Source organism: Juglans microcarpa x Juglans regia, chromosome 8S (genome assembly GCF_004785595.1).
Source record: "Juglans microcarpa x Juglans regia isolate MS1-56 chromosome 8S, Jm3101_v1.0, whole genome shotgun sequence".
In the NCBI taxonomy this organism is placed as follows: domain Eukaryota; kingdom Viridiplantae; phylum Streptophyta; class Magnoliopsida; order Fagales; family Juglandaceae; genus Juglans; species Juglans microcarpa x Juglans regia.
In genome coordinates this window covers 12,732,107-12,747,149 of record NC_054609.1, presented here as the reverse complement: position 1 = coordinate 12,747,149, position 15,043 = coordinate 12,732,107, and the positions used below count along the sequence as shown (strand labels likewise).

The window sequence follows — 15,043 nt, the reverse complement described above, 5'->3', positions numbered from 1 at the left end:
CACTATTGACATTAGTTAAATAGTTATAGACTTATATATTAGTATAGCTAAATAATATATTAGACTATATAATAGTATTAATATTAGACTATTAATATAGTTATATATTAGTATTAGTTATATAATATATATTTAATATTAGTACTAGTTATAAACTTTTAGTATTAATTATAAGTATAACTATGGTCTATAGTCTATATTAGACTATTAGTATTAGTTAAATAGTTATAGACTTATATATTAGTATAGCTAAATAATATATTAGACTATATAATAGTATTAATATTAGACTATTGGTATAGTTATAAGTTATATATTAGTATTAGTTATAAACTATATGTCTATATATTTAATACTAGTATTAGTTATAAACTTATATATTAGTATTAACATTTTATGTAATAATTTATAAATTATAATAAGAAATTATTTCATATATGAATATATATAATTATATATTATATATAAAAATTCCACATAAAAATTTATAATCATACATAATATATAAAACTTATATATATTAATATATATATATAATATTTTGTATAAAACTTATATATACAATAATACAAATATTATTTTTTATATATTTTTTTTATCAACCGGTCCGGTCCGGTCTGAAAAATTCTAAAGCCGGAACTGGACTGGAACCGACTGGTTTTCACATTCTAAGAATGGACTGGTTCAAAACCAGTAAAACCGATCTGGACCAATTTTTCGGTTTGAATTTACCTCTAGTTATTACTTACATTAAGGTTGATAGTGAGGTTAGCCTTAATCTCGACAGTTAATACCATTAAGCTAAGGATTAGAGTAGTAAGCCCATTAGTAAATTTAGTGAGGTTTTTAGGACCTTAGAGCATTTATGGGCCTAGCCCAAGAAGTTTTGAAACCAAGCCCATAGGGAATTCAAGACTTGGTAGCTAGATTTGGCCCGAACTTAGGAAATGCATAAGGCATTTGGGCCAAACTTGGTGTAGAAATGACCCATGGCCCAATTAGGCCAAGTCAAACCTTTTCAAGCATATCTTAGTGGATCTTGATGTTTCTTTTCAACTCTAAAAATCTGGAAATGAGGTCCCTTTCATTTAAGCCCATAAGCCATGAACCCACACACTTAGCCATTTTAAACCTACAAGGCCCAAAACCATGTTTGGGTTTATTTCACTATTTAACTTGAAAGCCCAATATACCATACTATTAGTTTCCTTAAGCCCTAATCATACCCTAAGTACCCAAATTAAATTTTGAAGGTTGGCTAAAACCATTATACATCATACTTGAGGTTAGTGAACTTTAAGCCTTGTTTTGAAGTTTAATTTCGTTTAATCTTTTCTTAACATTCTAATTTGAATTTTTCTTGATTGATTATTTCAATTCATCATACTTAGACCTTACTAATACCCTAGCTAAACCTCCCCACATGTCATTAAGGAAAATGACATATCAAACCCCAAACTTTGCATCAATCTACTATGTGTATTGTCCTTTGAATACTTGGATTATTTTGCCCTCAGGCCCAATGTTTTCGTAGCTTGACCTCAAGAGTAATATGGTCCTTGAATACCTCATGAGACCCCTTCAAACCCAGTATGAGCCTTGGATGAAATTGGTTATACAAACCAATTCAATTGACCAAACCGATTGCCCTTAGTCTAGTTTAAGTGGGAAATGGTTGGGTTGGAATTTAACCAACCATCTGCCCTGGTTGAGCCACCACCCCATGCCACCTCCTTCACCACCCAATCCTCAAGAGGTCCCATGACCATCATGAAGAAATTGACTTAGTTTGTCCCACCCAAAACCATCCAAAACCGAAGTCTGAAATCTGCCAAATAAAACCATATGAATGCGCCGGTTTGCAAGGGTGGTTTGAGTGACTTTTTGTCATTTGAATCATTCCCCACGATCTGGAAACCTCTACAGGACCAATATAGCTACAGTAAGGAGGAAATCATGGTAATTTTAGGCCACTATTCCCCTGCACAAGGTGACATAAGCCATGGAAAGCAAGCTGGAAAATTTCCAGACTGGTGCACTGCCCACTTCACCCAATCACCAAGCATCCGAGCCAATGCCTCCTCCCCTCTTGAACCCTATAAATACCTCTCTCATTCCTCATTTCCTCCACACCTCAGCTCCAAGTTTCCTCTTGAGTCTTGAGAGCACTTATCCCCCTAAGAGATCAAAAGAGTGAAACTGAGTGAGTTTTGGTAAGTTCTTGAGTGTTCTTGAGCAAAGCTGTCTTGAGTGCTTGGAAGGTCATGATATTTATAAATTTTATTTGTCTTGATCTTATTTATCATGTCAAGCTTTGTTTCCAAGTATTGGTACGAAATTTGGTTGAGTTTTGAGAAGGTTATTATGCTTAGTTCAAAATCGGGTTATTAAAGAGTTTTAAGTGGAAATTTAGCTATGTCATGTCATAAGCATGATTTGATATGATTTATTATTGTCTTAGAATGATTATGGAATGTTTGATTTGTGATTAAAAGCATGTTATGATAGGTTTTAAATCTATATTGTTTTGATCATTAAGTATGAATCAGTTTTGAATAAATTGGAGATTTAGGATATCTTAGCCATGATTAAGTGTTATGATGAACTTGATTATCCAAGAATTAGCCTTCATGATTTCATTAAAGATGTTAGTGGTTATTTGTGATTAAAGAAAATCTCATATGCATGCATTCATAGGGATCAATAGTTGAAAACACACTTAGGCATCAACTAGCGTGCATGCCACAAGTTGGGACTGTTTGGGCAAGTTCCACTTTGATTTTTGAAAATTCAAGGGCATAGATAATTTTAGAATGTCAAAGATATGAAGTCCATGAATTTTGGTTAAATTTGGAGTTAGCTTGCAATTAGTGAAAATTTAGGGCATTAAAGACAATTTTTTAGAGTCTAGTGGTATTTTTGTAAATACCCATTTTTGAAGCCTTTGATTTTGAATCAAAACCATAGAAATATTAATCCTAACTTAGCACGTACTTGTTTTCAGCCGCTACGATGATTTTTCAAATTTCTCATGAAGTTTGTAAGTTGGCTTCTAACTTACACTTTGAAAGATTATTTATGAATTATTGATAACTGTTTCATAGTTCAATTGTTATTTTGAGTATAAAATATCATGTTATATGATACATTAAGTGCATACTTACATGACATGTGATATTTTTTATTTTTGCATATTACATCTATAAATGTTATTTTTGCATGGAAGCTTACTGCATATGCACATGTCATGAAAAATATTTTTTCAAGCATAGCATGAAAATAATTTTTATCAAAGCCCTAAAGGCTAGAATGATGAATTATCCTAGTGAAACTCATCTGTCCACTCTGGAGTGTTTAAGAATGGAATGGTAACACCTGAGTTGACAAAGAACAGTCAACAGGTTTTGAATGAGTTTTTTTTAAAAAACGTCAGAACGAAATCTATATGTTATGACACCTAATGCTGGTGAGTGTACACAGTATAATGTCATGATGTTATGTTATATTTACCAATGGATTGAGAACGAGCCTATAGATAATGTAGTTTCAACGTGAGTTGTATTACATTCACCGGCAGGTACTCATAGTGCATATGAGGAACTGTGACGTTACCACACATTATGATGTTAATTATGAATTGCTAAAAATGATGAAAGTTTATGATGAAGTTATGTTTTAAAAAATGATGGTAAAAATGTTTACTGAATGGTTTTGTCTCCATTTTTCGAAGATGTTAAGGAATCTGGATGAGAGATATTCATACTGATTTTCTGCATCCCATGCATTGTATATTTATTATGCTTCATGTTTAATTTATCTTTGTGCAAGTTGGTTGTTTAATTTGCTGAGATTTCAAGTAAATCTCATTGAGAGACCACTATCATTCTACTCGAAATGATAGAAGATGTGTCATGTCTTGAGGAGGACGAGCTAGATGGAACACTGGATCCGACTGGTTGAGGAGGAGTCAGACCTTGAAAGGATATTGGATTTAATTGTGATGTTTATAACCCAAGTTCTTCATGCTTTAGATCGCATGAAGATAATGATTTGACTTTAACTCTTAGTTGTACTAATTCTATGCTACATTGGTATTTTGAACTTGATGATTACTAATGAAATCGAGATTTTTTAGTTATTCTGGCACAAGTTATACTTTCACCTTTTGATTCCACTTCGATTATTGCATACTGCTAATTGCAATATTTTGATGCATTGCATATTAACTGTCATGTATGGGGGTATGTAACTTGTGTTGTATGTCCCGACGCTCTAAATCTCCATTTCATCTCAAGCGGAGATTGAGGGCGTAACAATGATGCTTGCAAAGCTAGTGAGCATCGCACTCCTTCACAATACTTTGTGAGGAGGGAGAAGGAGCAGGGTGCTCGTCTAGATAGCAAGCATTTTGACTCCCGTGGGGGAATCAAGTACATGCACTACACATGCGATACTCAACGAGTACGATACTATTAGCCAAATCTTGTAAGCGAGCAAAATGTTATTAGAACATATTGATAATCGAAGAAGGTTCCCTTAATATTAGTTATCGACCTTAATTGCTATAAAGAAAAACCATAATCTCTCGAATGTTAAAAATAAATAATTAAATCTACATTTTCTCTTCCCATTACTTTAATCTTTTAAGATAAATAGTAATTTCAAATGCTATTAGGTAAGTAGAGATCCTGAGTTAAAATTTTGACTCAACACTTGATTTAAATTAAATATTCTACGTCTCGAGCCCACTTATTAAGTAGGTGAGTAGCCAAAACATTTCCACCCCCTTAAAGTACTCCCTTCCTAATTAGCATAATAATTAGTTTCACATGAGATGGATTGAGGGTGGATATGATCTAAGTACTATTTTCTAAATCTGTAATTAGATTGAATTGTCCAAAAAAGATAAAATATAAAAAATAGAAAGATGACGCACGTTTGTTATAAAATATTCTATGGACTTCATATGACACTAATTACTAATTAAAACGTGAGAAGGGCTGCTTCTTCCTAGCTAGTTTATCCATTATATATGCTTTAAACATCCATCGACGTTCTTCCCCTTTCTTTTTTGGTACTTGCTTCTTGGGTACATGTGTAGGCTGATCAGTATGATCAAGCATATACTATTGTAAACAGAAAGTAAATTGAAAGCTGGTAAAAACAATTTGGGTAACGTTGCTGACAAAACAAGAAAGAAACCATAAATATATATTGTATGTGAGTAGTTGTTCTTAACAGTTTAAACTTGCATACTTTTCCATGATCATGAGAAGTACATAAAGTTTTAAACTAGAAGGCATAGAATCTCAACCAAATATCCAACTGGATTATGCTAATGATCATCAAAGATCATAAAGATGTCTGCCATACATGAGCTTAGAACAGAAAACTCACGAGGGTTTTACTTGGAAAACTTCAAGATGTCAGTCTCACCACCAAGGTATTGAAATGGGAATTTCTGACTAGTACTTGAGGAACTACCCACATGATCAGGAACTTGATGAGATGAAGGGTTGCATTTGCTTTGAGGGTGCTGATGATGATCCATGCTCTGATGATGAGAAGCAAGGAGTTTGTCCAAGAATGACCAGTCGCCATTAAACCTCTCCTGCTGGATAAGGCCGGCACAACCGCCAGCTGTTAGCCTTAACAAGTTTTGAGAACACTGGATGTCCATAGTGTTCAGAGTGGCAGGAGATATAAAGGAAGGCTGAGCAAAAGCTGACTCTGGGCTGAACAACTGTGGAAGATGCATTGGTCCATCAAATTTATAGTCATATAGCGGTTGAAGATGGGTTTGTTTTGGCTCTAGTAGTACTGGGGCAGAACCACTTGCCTTCATTTGAGTGAAATGTTCAGCTTCTTGAGCACTTTCTGGCTGGAAAACTCGACAGTGATTCTTCTTCTTGAAAACTCTGCAGACAACCCAGCCATCTTCCTGATAGAAGTGAGATGTTATATTATTTTCATTTCACAGATAGGGTTTGTCAGATTCGAACTCTTTTCTATTGTAAACTAGATCTAATACTGTAATAATTACCTGAACCTGGGAATTGTCATCATCAAGACGGTATTCATGCATGATCCAGTCAGTCTTTTGGCCGTGGGGAGCACGACCTGTGTAGAACACAAGGGTTTTCCTCATGCCAATGCTTTTGGCATTGCTGAGATGGATGGCTTTGTCCCTCCCCGTTGCCTTCCAGAACCCAGCTGTGGTTGCCCGATTTGTTCGAGTTCCAGTTGGATATTTCTTGTCCTTGTGGCTGAAAAAATACCACTCGTTCTGTGGCCCTGATCCAATTCTACACTTCTCTGCATGTCAATTACCAAAAGCATTTGAAATCAGAATACATATATATAATTGGGGACTTCGAATCAATATTTTTCTTAATTTGCTCGATCAACAACTTATTCTGACATATGCGTTTCTGACTTTTACAACGTACGTACTTGCCGAACTCAACACACAAGCATATGCCGACCAGGTCGTAGTTACATATAATATATTTGTGTGAAGACAAACTAAATGTATGTCCGGAGAATACATGAAGTTATTGATGGTGGAGGATTGGAGGAAGAAATGATGATGATCAATCAAACCTTTGAGGTCCCAAGGCTCGAGTTTGTTGAGATCCACTTCCCTGATAACATCAAGGTCGATGGCTTCGTATGAGACCTTCTTCCTTAGATAATAGTAGAGAAGCTCCTCATCTGTTGGGTGGAATCGGAAGCCTGGAGGAACACTCAATTGTCCACTTCCTGGCATCATTTTTTTATCTTTAATTACGAGGCCTGACAAAAAAAGCAAATTACATGGCATACATAACATGATCGATGAAAACAAACTAGTTTAGAACAGGAAAAGCAACGGATCATCAGAATAATTTAATTATGAATAAGATTATATTTCTGGAAGATCTTTGCAGCAAAGGTATATAATTTCCCAAGTGCTTAAAAGATCAACATGCCCTTTAGTTCTCCAACAGAATAATTAAGATTCATAAACGCCAGAAACAGGAAAATCTCGACACCCAGATCAGCACTTATTTCCCGGATCAAGGTAATCTTCTGGACGTCGATCGAGCCGGAACATGCAATCTTCACTTCAAACTTTGTAGGTTGAAGGAGGAATGGTTCTAAAAACAATGTTTTCTGCGATGAACAAGGATCGGGATGAACTGAACGGCCCCAGTACACCACAGAGAAGGAAATGGAAAAATAATTTGGAAGGAAGATTTGTTATATATATACACACCGTCTGTTTAATAAGTTCAAAACCTGACAGATTTGTCCAAAAAAAGAAAAAAGAAAACAGATGGGAACTTGGGTGAGACGAGGGAGCTTCTAGGAAAGTTCGCAAAGAAAAGCTCTTTGTTGATAGGATCGATCTTAATATAAGTCTTTCAGTAGTACAACTGCAGCTCATGATGATTCAAATTATCGTATAAGATCTTTATATCAAGTCGTAAACAGGAGAGGAAAATGAGCCATAAAGAACAAAAAGCAAACCTCAGCCGTGTAATGTTAAAGCTTTGATCCCTTCTATGACAAAAGGAAGAAAAGATCACAACGGCCGGCCACACCAGAAAACTAAGCACTAAGCAGACAGCGGTGTTTTGAGTTGCATAGTACTTTGGCTTCAAGGGCACGACGTGAGAGAGAGAGAGAGAGAGAGAGAGAGAGAGAGAGAGATGTGTGGATCAGTGCAAAGCGTTCGGACTGAACTAAAAGCCGAGCATGGGCACAGAAATATAGGAAAAATATATTAAAATTCAAAAAGTAAAAGGATTGCAGGAATGACCGACTGTTTGTTGTTCTTGTTCTCACAAGATCATGAGTAAATATGCATATGATCGAAGTCATGTTATCTTTCGGAATTATCGCACAAAAAAAAAAGAAGGAAATTATGTCTGTTGAACAGGAGACCTCATCCCGAAAATCGCCTCATTAGGATGAAGATAATCTGCCTAACTGTCAATTAATCATTGAACCCATTTTATCTCTTTGCTTGTGTTGTAATTAAATAAATGTTTTATTTTCTGTCTTTCGCAGTGTAATCTATCTGTATTCGATTATGTATGTATGGACACACAAAGTCAGAGTCAAAGAAGGAATATTGAGGGCATGCTTGCAGTTCTATTCCACTATTCCAACCCACCTCCTATATATATATATATGATATATATCAGCCAGTTTAATAAATATTATTTTAGTAGAGATATATTCTAACAGCAAAATGATTATATAAAAGTAATCTTATAAATTGATGTGATTTGATAATGTGATTTATCAGATTGTAAAGTTATTTATATTATAAAGTGAATCTAACAGATCACATAAAGTCACGTTAATTTGTAAGATTACTTTTATGTAATCTATTTATGGCTGTAGCACGTAACACTTCTCTTTTACTATCGGCAAAAGAAGCACAAAAGTGTATATTCTTCTTAAATGTAAAAATATATATACCTTAATATATATAGCATCTCCTTGGGTTTGTCTCTTTCCAAAGGACAGAGTATTCTTTGAGTTCCTTAATTCTGAACCATATGGCAGCTGCTTACTACAGTACTTTTGAGATAATGAGAGAAGGCTGATCTTTTGTCACTTTCCTTTTGTGTTTGTTTAAAATTAATACGAATGAGGAGCGCCCAGAACTTCTGTCTAATTAATATATGACATAAAAAATGCTAAAATTCATGAGACCAAGCACTTGATTGATTTGCTAATTTGTAGAAGTGGGGATTAGCTGTTTATGAGGTAGAGGACGAATATATATATATAGATATATATATAAAAGTAATGTTAGATATAATTTTAAGATGTGTAAATCTCGCGTACTCTTTTTGAAAAAAGTAATGTCTGCACTATTAAAAAAATAATTTTTTATGTGAATCTCAAATTTATTCACTTTTTTTAAAAGGAATGCACGGGATTTGCACATTCTAGATTCCTAATTAAGACTGCATATATTTTTTTTTTCTCTCTCTATATATGTATGTATATCTGGGCCTTTCTGCGTAACTTTTTCTCCAAATATATATATAATACTGATTGATCATCCACAATTTGATAAAATTAAGAAAAACCTGAATAATAATAATAACAATAATAAAACAAAGAGTGCTGCATGCATGCCCTGAATGTTGTTCCTTCACCAAGTAGCAAATATATATTTGCATCAAATTCAGTGTAAGTAAACAAGCTAGCTGGGAGGGTCTGGCCTCCTTTTAGTTCTTCAAAACATCATGCATACATTAATATTAACGTGTTTATACTTAAATCACTTTTGCATTCTTCATGAGTCATGCATGATTAATTCCAGATAAATCCGAGCTGGTACGTAAGTAGATCAGCTTAAAAATTAGGGAAAAGAGTACCCATGCATGAACCCCACAAAGATGGTTTGAGCGATGGGCTTCAAATATATTAATAAACCACAATAATATATATATAGAGGATATTGGTGCATCATCAAGATCTTGCCTATTTTTAGTTCATCTGCAATTCTGAGTTGCATTTTTTAATGCTTTTGTTGGGGACACTCATGTTGAGCAAGCTGATGATGGAAGTCCATTGATTGGTACTTGGTCAATTGAATTGATAGTCTGATACCATTAATTTGTAACATCTCAAATGTAACATTCGGAAAACATCATCGACTTAATATAAGTATTATTGATATATATATGGCTATCATAATATTATCCATAAAAGATGATTGAATATCACTTGTCTATCTATCATATGTCAGTGATATTACACATTAAATGTGATCATAAACTGAGTATTTTACGATTATAATTTTTCCGTAGTCATGCACGGTTTAATTTTTTCATGGCATGCGCGGTCTTTTTAAATATAATAACCAACAATTTCAAGCCTAGTTTAAAATTAGTAACATCGATTCTGATCGACTATGTCGATATTTATCCCATTTTTTGCACAAACATGATCGCTAAGAGTATATATATATATATATGGTTGATAAGAAAAATTAACAAAATTAATTATTTCATGAAATCTAATCCGTATAATATTTGATCTTAGCCAAAAAAAGGGACCCAATCCCCAGTGTACATTCTCATGATACAATAATATTCTCCAAAGTGATAAACAGAGTGAATGAATTGGGTATTGGGGGGGTGCTTTGCACGTGATGAGAGAGAGAGAGAGAGAGGTGTACTGGCTGCATGCAGAGAAAAGCAAAATCCTGAAAGTCCGTGGCATTTACACATGCTGATACAACACAAAGAACACAATTCAAGGTCTCGATTAGCTTAAAACAAATAAACAAATCCCTGTAGAAATTCAGGAAAAAGGGCTTTGTTTCAGACCCGATTGAAGGGATTCCCACGCAATCTCCACATATATGAAATCTCTCTCTCTCTAATTCCTGGTCAAACACGCTGATGAAACAGTACCATTTGATATATATGTGCCCATGTTTGCATGTTATTACCGTGTTTTAATTATATTACGTGCCCAATATATATTACTTTCTAACTTAACTGCATGCACATGCCAACAGATTTGTATTTGTTTTACATTTAGCACAACTGGCGCCGTTGCCTTTACGTACACTACTGCTATACACAACATTAATTTTGTGGCTTACTGTGATGGGAATCCTATGGTTTGGTTTTGTACGTTTTGTATATGTATATATTTTGATTGTAGACTATTAAACAACGAGTTAAGATTTGAATTAGAACATGGTATATGTAAGATTAACATATGAGTCATGCTATACATAATTCGATCGTAACACCTCAAGAGTAATAGTTGCGCAACACCGTTGACATGACAGGCATTGATATGTTTTTTGTATCAATAACGGAAAAAAATGTTGGTGGGATTGTTCTGATGCCGTCTGTAACAACTCAAGAAAAGCTCAAACCGCATCTGAGACCATGCTCTAAAAAGACTAGTCAATGTTACAACTGGAGCCCATTAAAATAATTATGTAGTGGTTGAACCCTTTCACAAGCAATATGGTACTGATCATAATATATATGCAACGATCCTATATACATGCAAGAGTATTGCAATCTCTCCTCCTTAAATCTCCGACAACTCTAATATTGACAACTAGAATCCATGAAAGACACTGAGCCACATATCTCAACTTCCTGATTTGGTATTACAAATGCAAAACAAATTCGAACCTGTAACCTTGTAAAAGAGTTACACCAAACCTAACTCGTACATAGAAACTGCATAGAACGACATCATAGAGGTAAATTACAACAGATCGCTTTGGGATTTGTATTAGAAATATCATCAAGCAACAGCCATTTTTCGGCACGGTTATTCTATATCTACAACATCTCAAAGAGGAAGGTTACATTCAATTGAGCTACAGGCTACTGATCACTATCAATGTTCATCTTCTCAATAAGAAGAAGAAGAAGACTATGGAAGTTGGATGCAGAAAAAGTCCGAACAAACCGGTGGATAAAACCTCAGAACACACAAACTTTCCTTTTGGTACATGCCTCATAGGGATCTAACAGGAATAGGAGTAGTGTTGTTTCAACTTTGACTGGGAAACGTTCTGGTCACATTTGTAACAGCCAAGAGCAGGTTTTAAGAAGAAGGTACACAAGGCTTCCATTGCTTTACACTCTGACTCAGAGGACCTGGGACCATAGCAGACCACGAAGCCAAGTCGGGCAAAGGTCCTGTTAATGCAAGATAATTTTCACCATCCCTTTTAGGCATTCTCTTCCAGCTCAACTGTGATGGTCAAATTTCAAAACCATGAGCTTTCTGTTGACATAAGGCTACACTGGATATTAATAACAAGAAAAATCAAATTATGTATGGAGAGGGGAAGGGGGACATAACAATGAGGACTAGAGTACATCTCAACTTTAAAAAAACAGAAATACCCATGCAACTAACTTGTACATCTCCAATAAGGGATTTCAATCTCTTGTGCTATTATTATTATTATTATTATCATTATTATTTTGAAATTTATCTTTACTACTTTAAGGAAGTTTTGGAATTTTTAATTAAAAAGTCTCCATTCTTAGGCTTTTTGGGATTGCAATTTCTTGAAGTTTCTTTTGTAGGGATGAAGCAAGCAGAACAGGGCCAATTTGAAAACATTGCACATAAGGCAGGGGATCAATGAAACCTCCTGGAAACCTGGAGGACGGTTTGAAGAGGAATCCACCCCGTTAGCACACCTAATCCATCTCTAATTTAATAGGCACTTTCATCTCCAATACACCCTTATCGATCACCAAACAAACAAGAAAATTTTTCTTCTGTAGATCCACTGGCCATAACTTTTCACCAGTCTCTCTAGTGTACTCATAGTTTTACATAATTTGAACTCCACATATTTAATTTTATGTGTGGACCATGCCAGCCTCTCTTGATGTTTGGGATATGTCAGAAAGTTTTCTCCTAGCTTCAAAAATGACTTCTGCTCCCTGAGGTTTGTAACTCACATAACATATAAAGCATTTCATTTGAGGTTAGCGATTCACACAACATCCAACATTTCATTAGTGTGTCATTAACTTCATTCATAAAATATCACGTTCTCAAAATAGATTTCCTTATAATATAATCAAATGAGTGAATAACCAAGCAATCAAAAAAGAGAAAAAAAAGGCAATCCCTATACAATGCAGTTAGATGAGACGAAAATGAGAATAATTAATGACCTTAAGGAGTGAAATTTCATTTTTAACATCAGGAATCTGGTTAACTGAAATGTAAGTCCACTTATTTGGTTTTGGTCTTGCCAACCAATGATTCTTCAATCTCTAATGAGAGGCACCAAGTTTTAATCAATTATCAACGTTTTTCTAGTTTCTTGAGCTGAAATTATATCACCAGTGAACAACACATTAAATAGTCCTCAATTAAATTACACACAAGGTCACCACAAACAAAGATAGTCTTTTCTTTACTTCTTCCTCTTTTAATGCTACATTGGCTTTGCAGCAAAGGGCTTGTTTGTTGGATGAATCAAATTGTTTTATGAATGGCAGATTTAGCTGTAAAAAAATCTGAAACTGGGGCATTTCATGTATGTGCGAAATACAATTTGGAACCATTCCATTTATTTTGTAAAATAATAGAATTTAGAACCATATTGAACAATCAAACAGATCTTTTTTTTTTCTCAACTCTGTCAATATCCTGAAAAAGCAGCTCATCCTTTTCTTTTTTCTTTTTATTTTTTTGTAACTGGGGAAGACCTTTCGTACACTTGGGGGTATATACATGAGCAATAATGAAGATCATGCATGAGTAGTAATGAAGATCATATCCAATGACAACAGTATTAATTAGAGAAGGGAGATACTATTTTTACATAACTCTTGAAGAAAGAGTAGATGCAGAAACTTTTTTTTTTTTTTTTATAAGTAATCAAAAAATAGTATGCAGAGTAGATGCAGAAACATGAGTAATGAAATGAACATAATATTTTCAATGGAAGAATCCCTACTTGTTCCGGAAATGCTTTCAGTAGTGCCTGGATAGTAGAATTTTGCGCCCAGGGGCCATCAATTGAAGAAGTCTCAGGGCGAGGCACTCCATCTGTCACAACAGATACTTCATTGATGCCACCGCAGTTCACCATGAGACGACCCTTGGGCATCAATCTATCAGTCAATTCTAACCAAGTATTGACCTGCCAAAGACACTCTCACAAGGAATAATCAACAAAGTGTATGTGGAAAAAAATATGCCAATCAATCGCTGTGGATGACAAGAAAAAACTTAAGGTGTAGGCAATCATATATGGCAAAGGGGTAATGCAGTGTAGAAACTTGGCTCAAAACACAAAATGATCACAGTGAAGCATATGATTAAAACTTTCCACAATCTTCGATCTAGAACTGCATATATTGGCCGAGCCAAATTATCTCTAGTGGGTGAAATTGGAATTTTGAAAGGGAACTTTCAATATTGGCAGAGCCACATTATCTCTAGTGGCCTACAAATACAAAAAAATTTATCACATTGTAAAATATTTTACAATTGCACCCCTAAAAGTATTTTTGGACAATTTTTATAGTAGCACCCATGAAAAATCATGTGTTCAATTATGAGAACCCCTTTTAAAGTTTTACCATAAGAAAAATCTTTTTTCACATAGAGCAAAAGTAAAATTCATTTACTTAGAAGTAGTACTATATGTTAGAAAAAAAAAAAGTGATTCCAACTCCCGCAACACTCTGGTTCATTCTTTAACTACTCCCATTTAAAATTCCTATTTCTGAATACTAATTTTAAGTGGGCCCCTCCAAAAAATGGCCCTGTCCACTCTCAACTCGCGTGGGTTCATTAAAGAAAGAAAAAGACGAGAGAGAGATTACATGCATTGGGAGAGAAAATTTTGATAGCATTGTAAAGAATCAGTTGCGTAACCAAACGATCTGATTACATATGTTAAAAAAGATGTTTTTGTTAACATTATTGATGAAACAACTTGAGAATATGAAAAAGTGAAAAAAATAATTAGTTTTTGAATTGAAATCATCAGAATTGAAATCATCAGAATTGTTCCTCCAAAATAGTATTATATAATTTGTTCTGTATTTATCTATTTTAGTTAGACTTTGCACCAATTGAAACAAAATTCTCACTCTGCTGCTGACCGCATAATACATATTTATAAACAAAATGCCTTGTTTGAAAACTGGTAACATTGAGCATCGGAGACCACAACATTATTTCAAAAGCCAAGGCCCAATTTTTATGTAATAAATGAGATGTGTACCTCTTGTAACTGTGGCAATACTTTTCCTTCAGTAAACAAGTCAATTACAATGCCTGACATTGTTGCAAGCACATATTAGTGAAACAAAAACAAAAACCTTCCTCATGGACAAGAAATAAGTAAAATATAGACTTTTCTAGAGATGGAAGTGGAATAAAAAGACTTGAAAATTATATATGGATTGCAAAAGAAAATCCTCCTTCACCATTATTTTTTCCTTTCTATGAGACAAGTAAAGAGGTCCAAAGATACTACCAAGAAGGCGTAAAACCCATCCAACAGTGTTAA

The 15,043-nt window shown here is 34.4% G+C and overlaps 2 protein-coding genes across 2 annotated transcripts; both read right to left on the bottom strand.

The window, feature by feature from the left end:
- Positions 1-5,238: 5,238 nt before the first annotated feature.
- Positions 5,239-7,832, bottom strand: LOC121245022 (protein SOMBRERO-like). Its single transcript, XM_041143298.1, has 4 exons — positions 7,513-7,832; positions 6,604-6,795; positions 6,044-6,315; positions 5,239-5,941 (listed from the first exon to the last, which is right to left on the bottom strand). The coding sequence occupies exons 2-4, from the start codon at positions 6,770-6,772 to the stop codon at positions 5,405-5,407; spliced, it is 978 nt and encodes a 325-aa protein (XP_040999232.1). The 5' UTR covers positions 6,773-6,795; positions 7,513-7,832; the 3' UTR covers positions 5,239-5,404.
- A 3,454-nt stretch (positions 7,833-11,286) lies between these two features.
- On the bottom strand, positions 11,287-14,830 carry LOC121245021. Its single transcript, XM_041143297.1, has 3 exons — positions 14,756-14,830; positions 13,478-13,663; positions 11,287-11,742 (listed from the first exon to the last, which is right to left on the bottom strand). The coding sequence occupies exons 1-3, from the start codon at positions 14,813-14,815 to the stop codon at positions 11,593-11,595; spliced, it is 396 nt and encodes a 131-aa protein (XP_040999231.1). The 5' UTR covers positions 14,816-14,830; the 3' UTR covers positions 11,287-11,592.
- Positions 14,831-15,043: the final 213 nt, after the last annotated feature.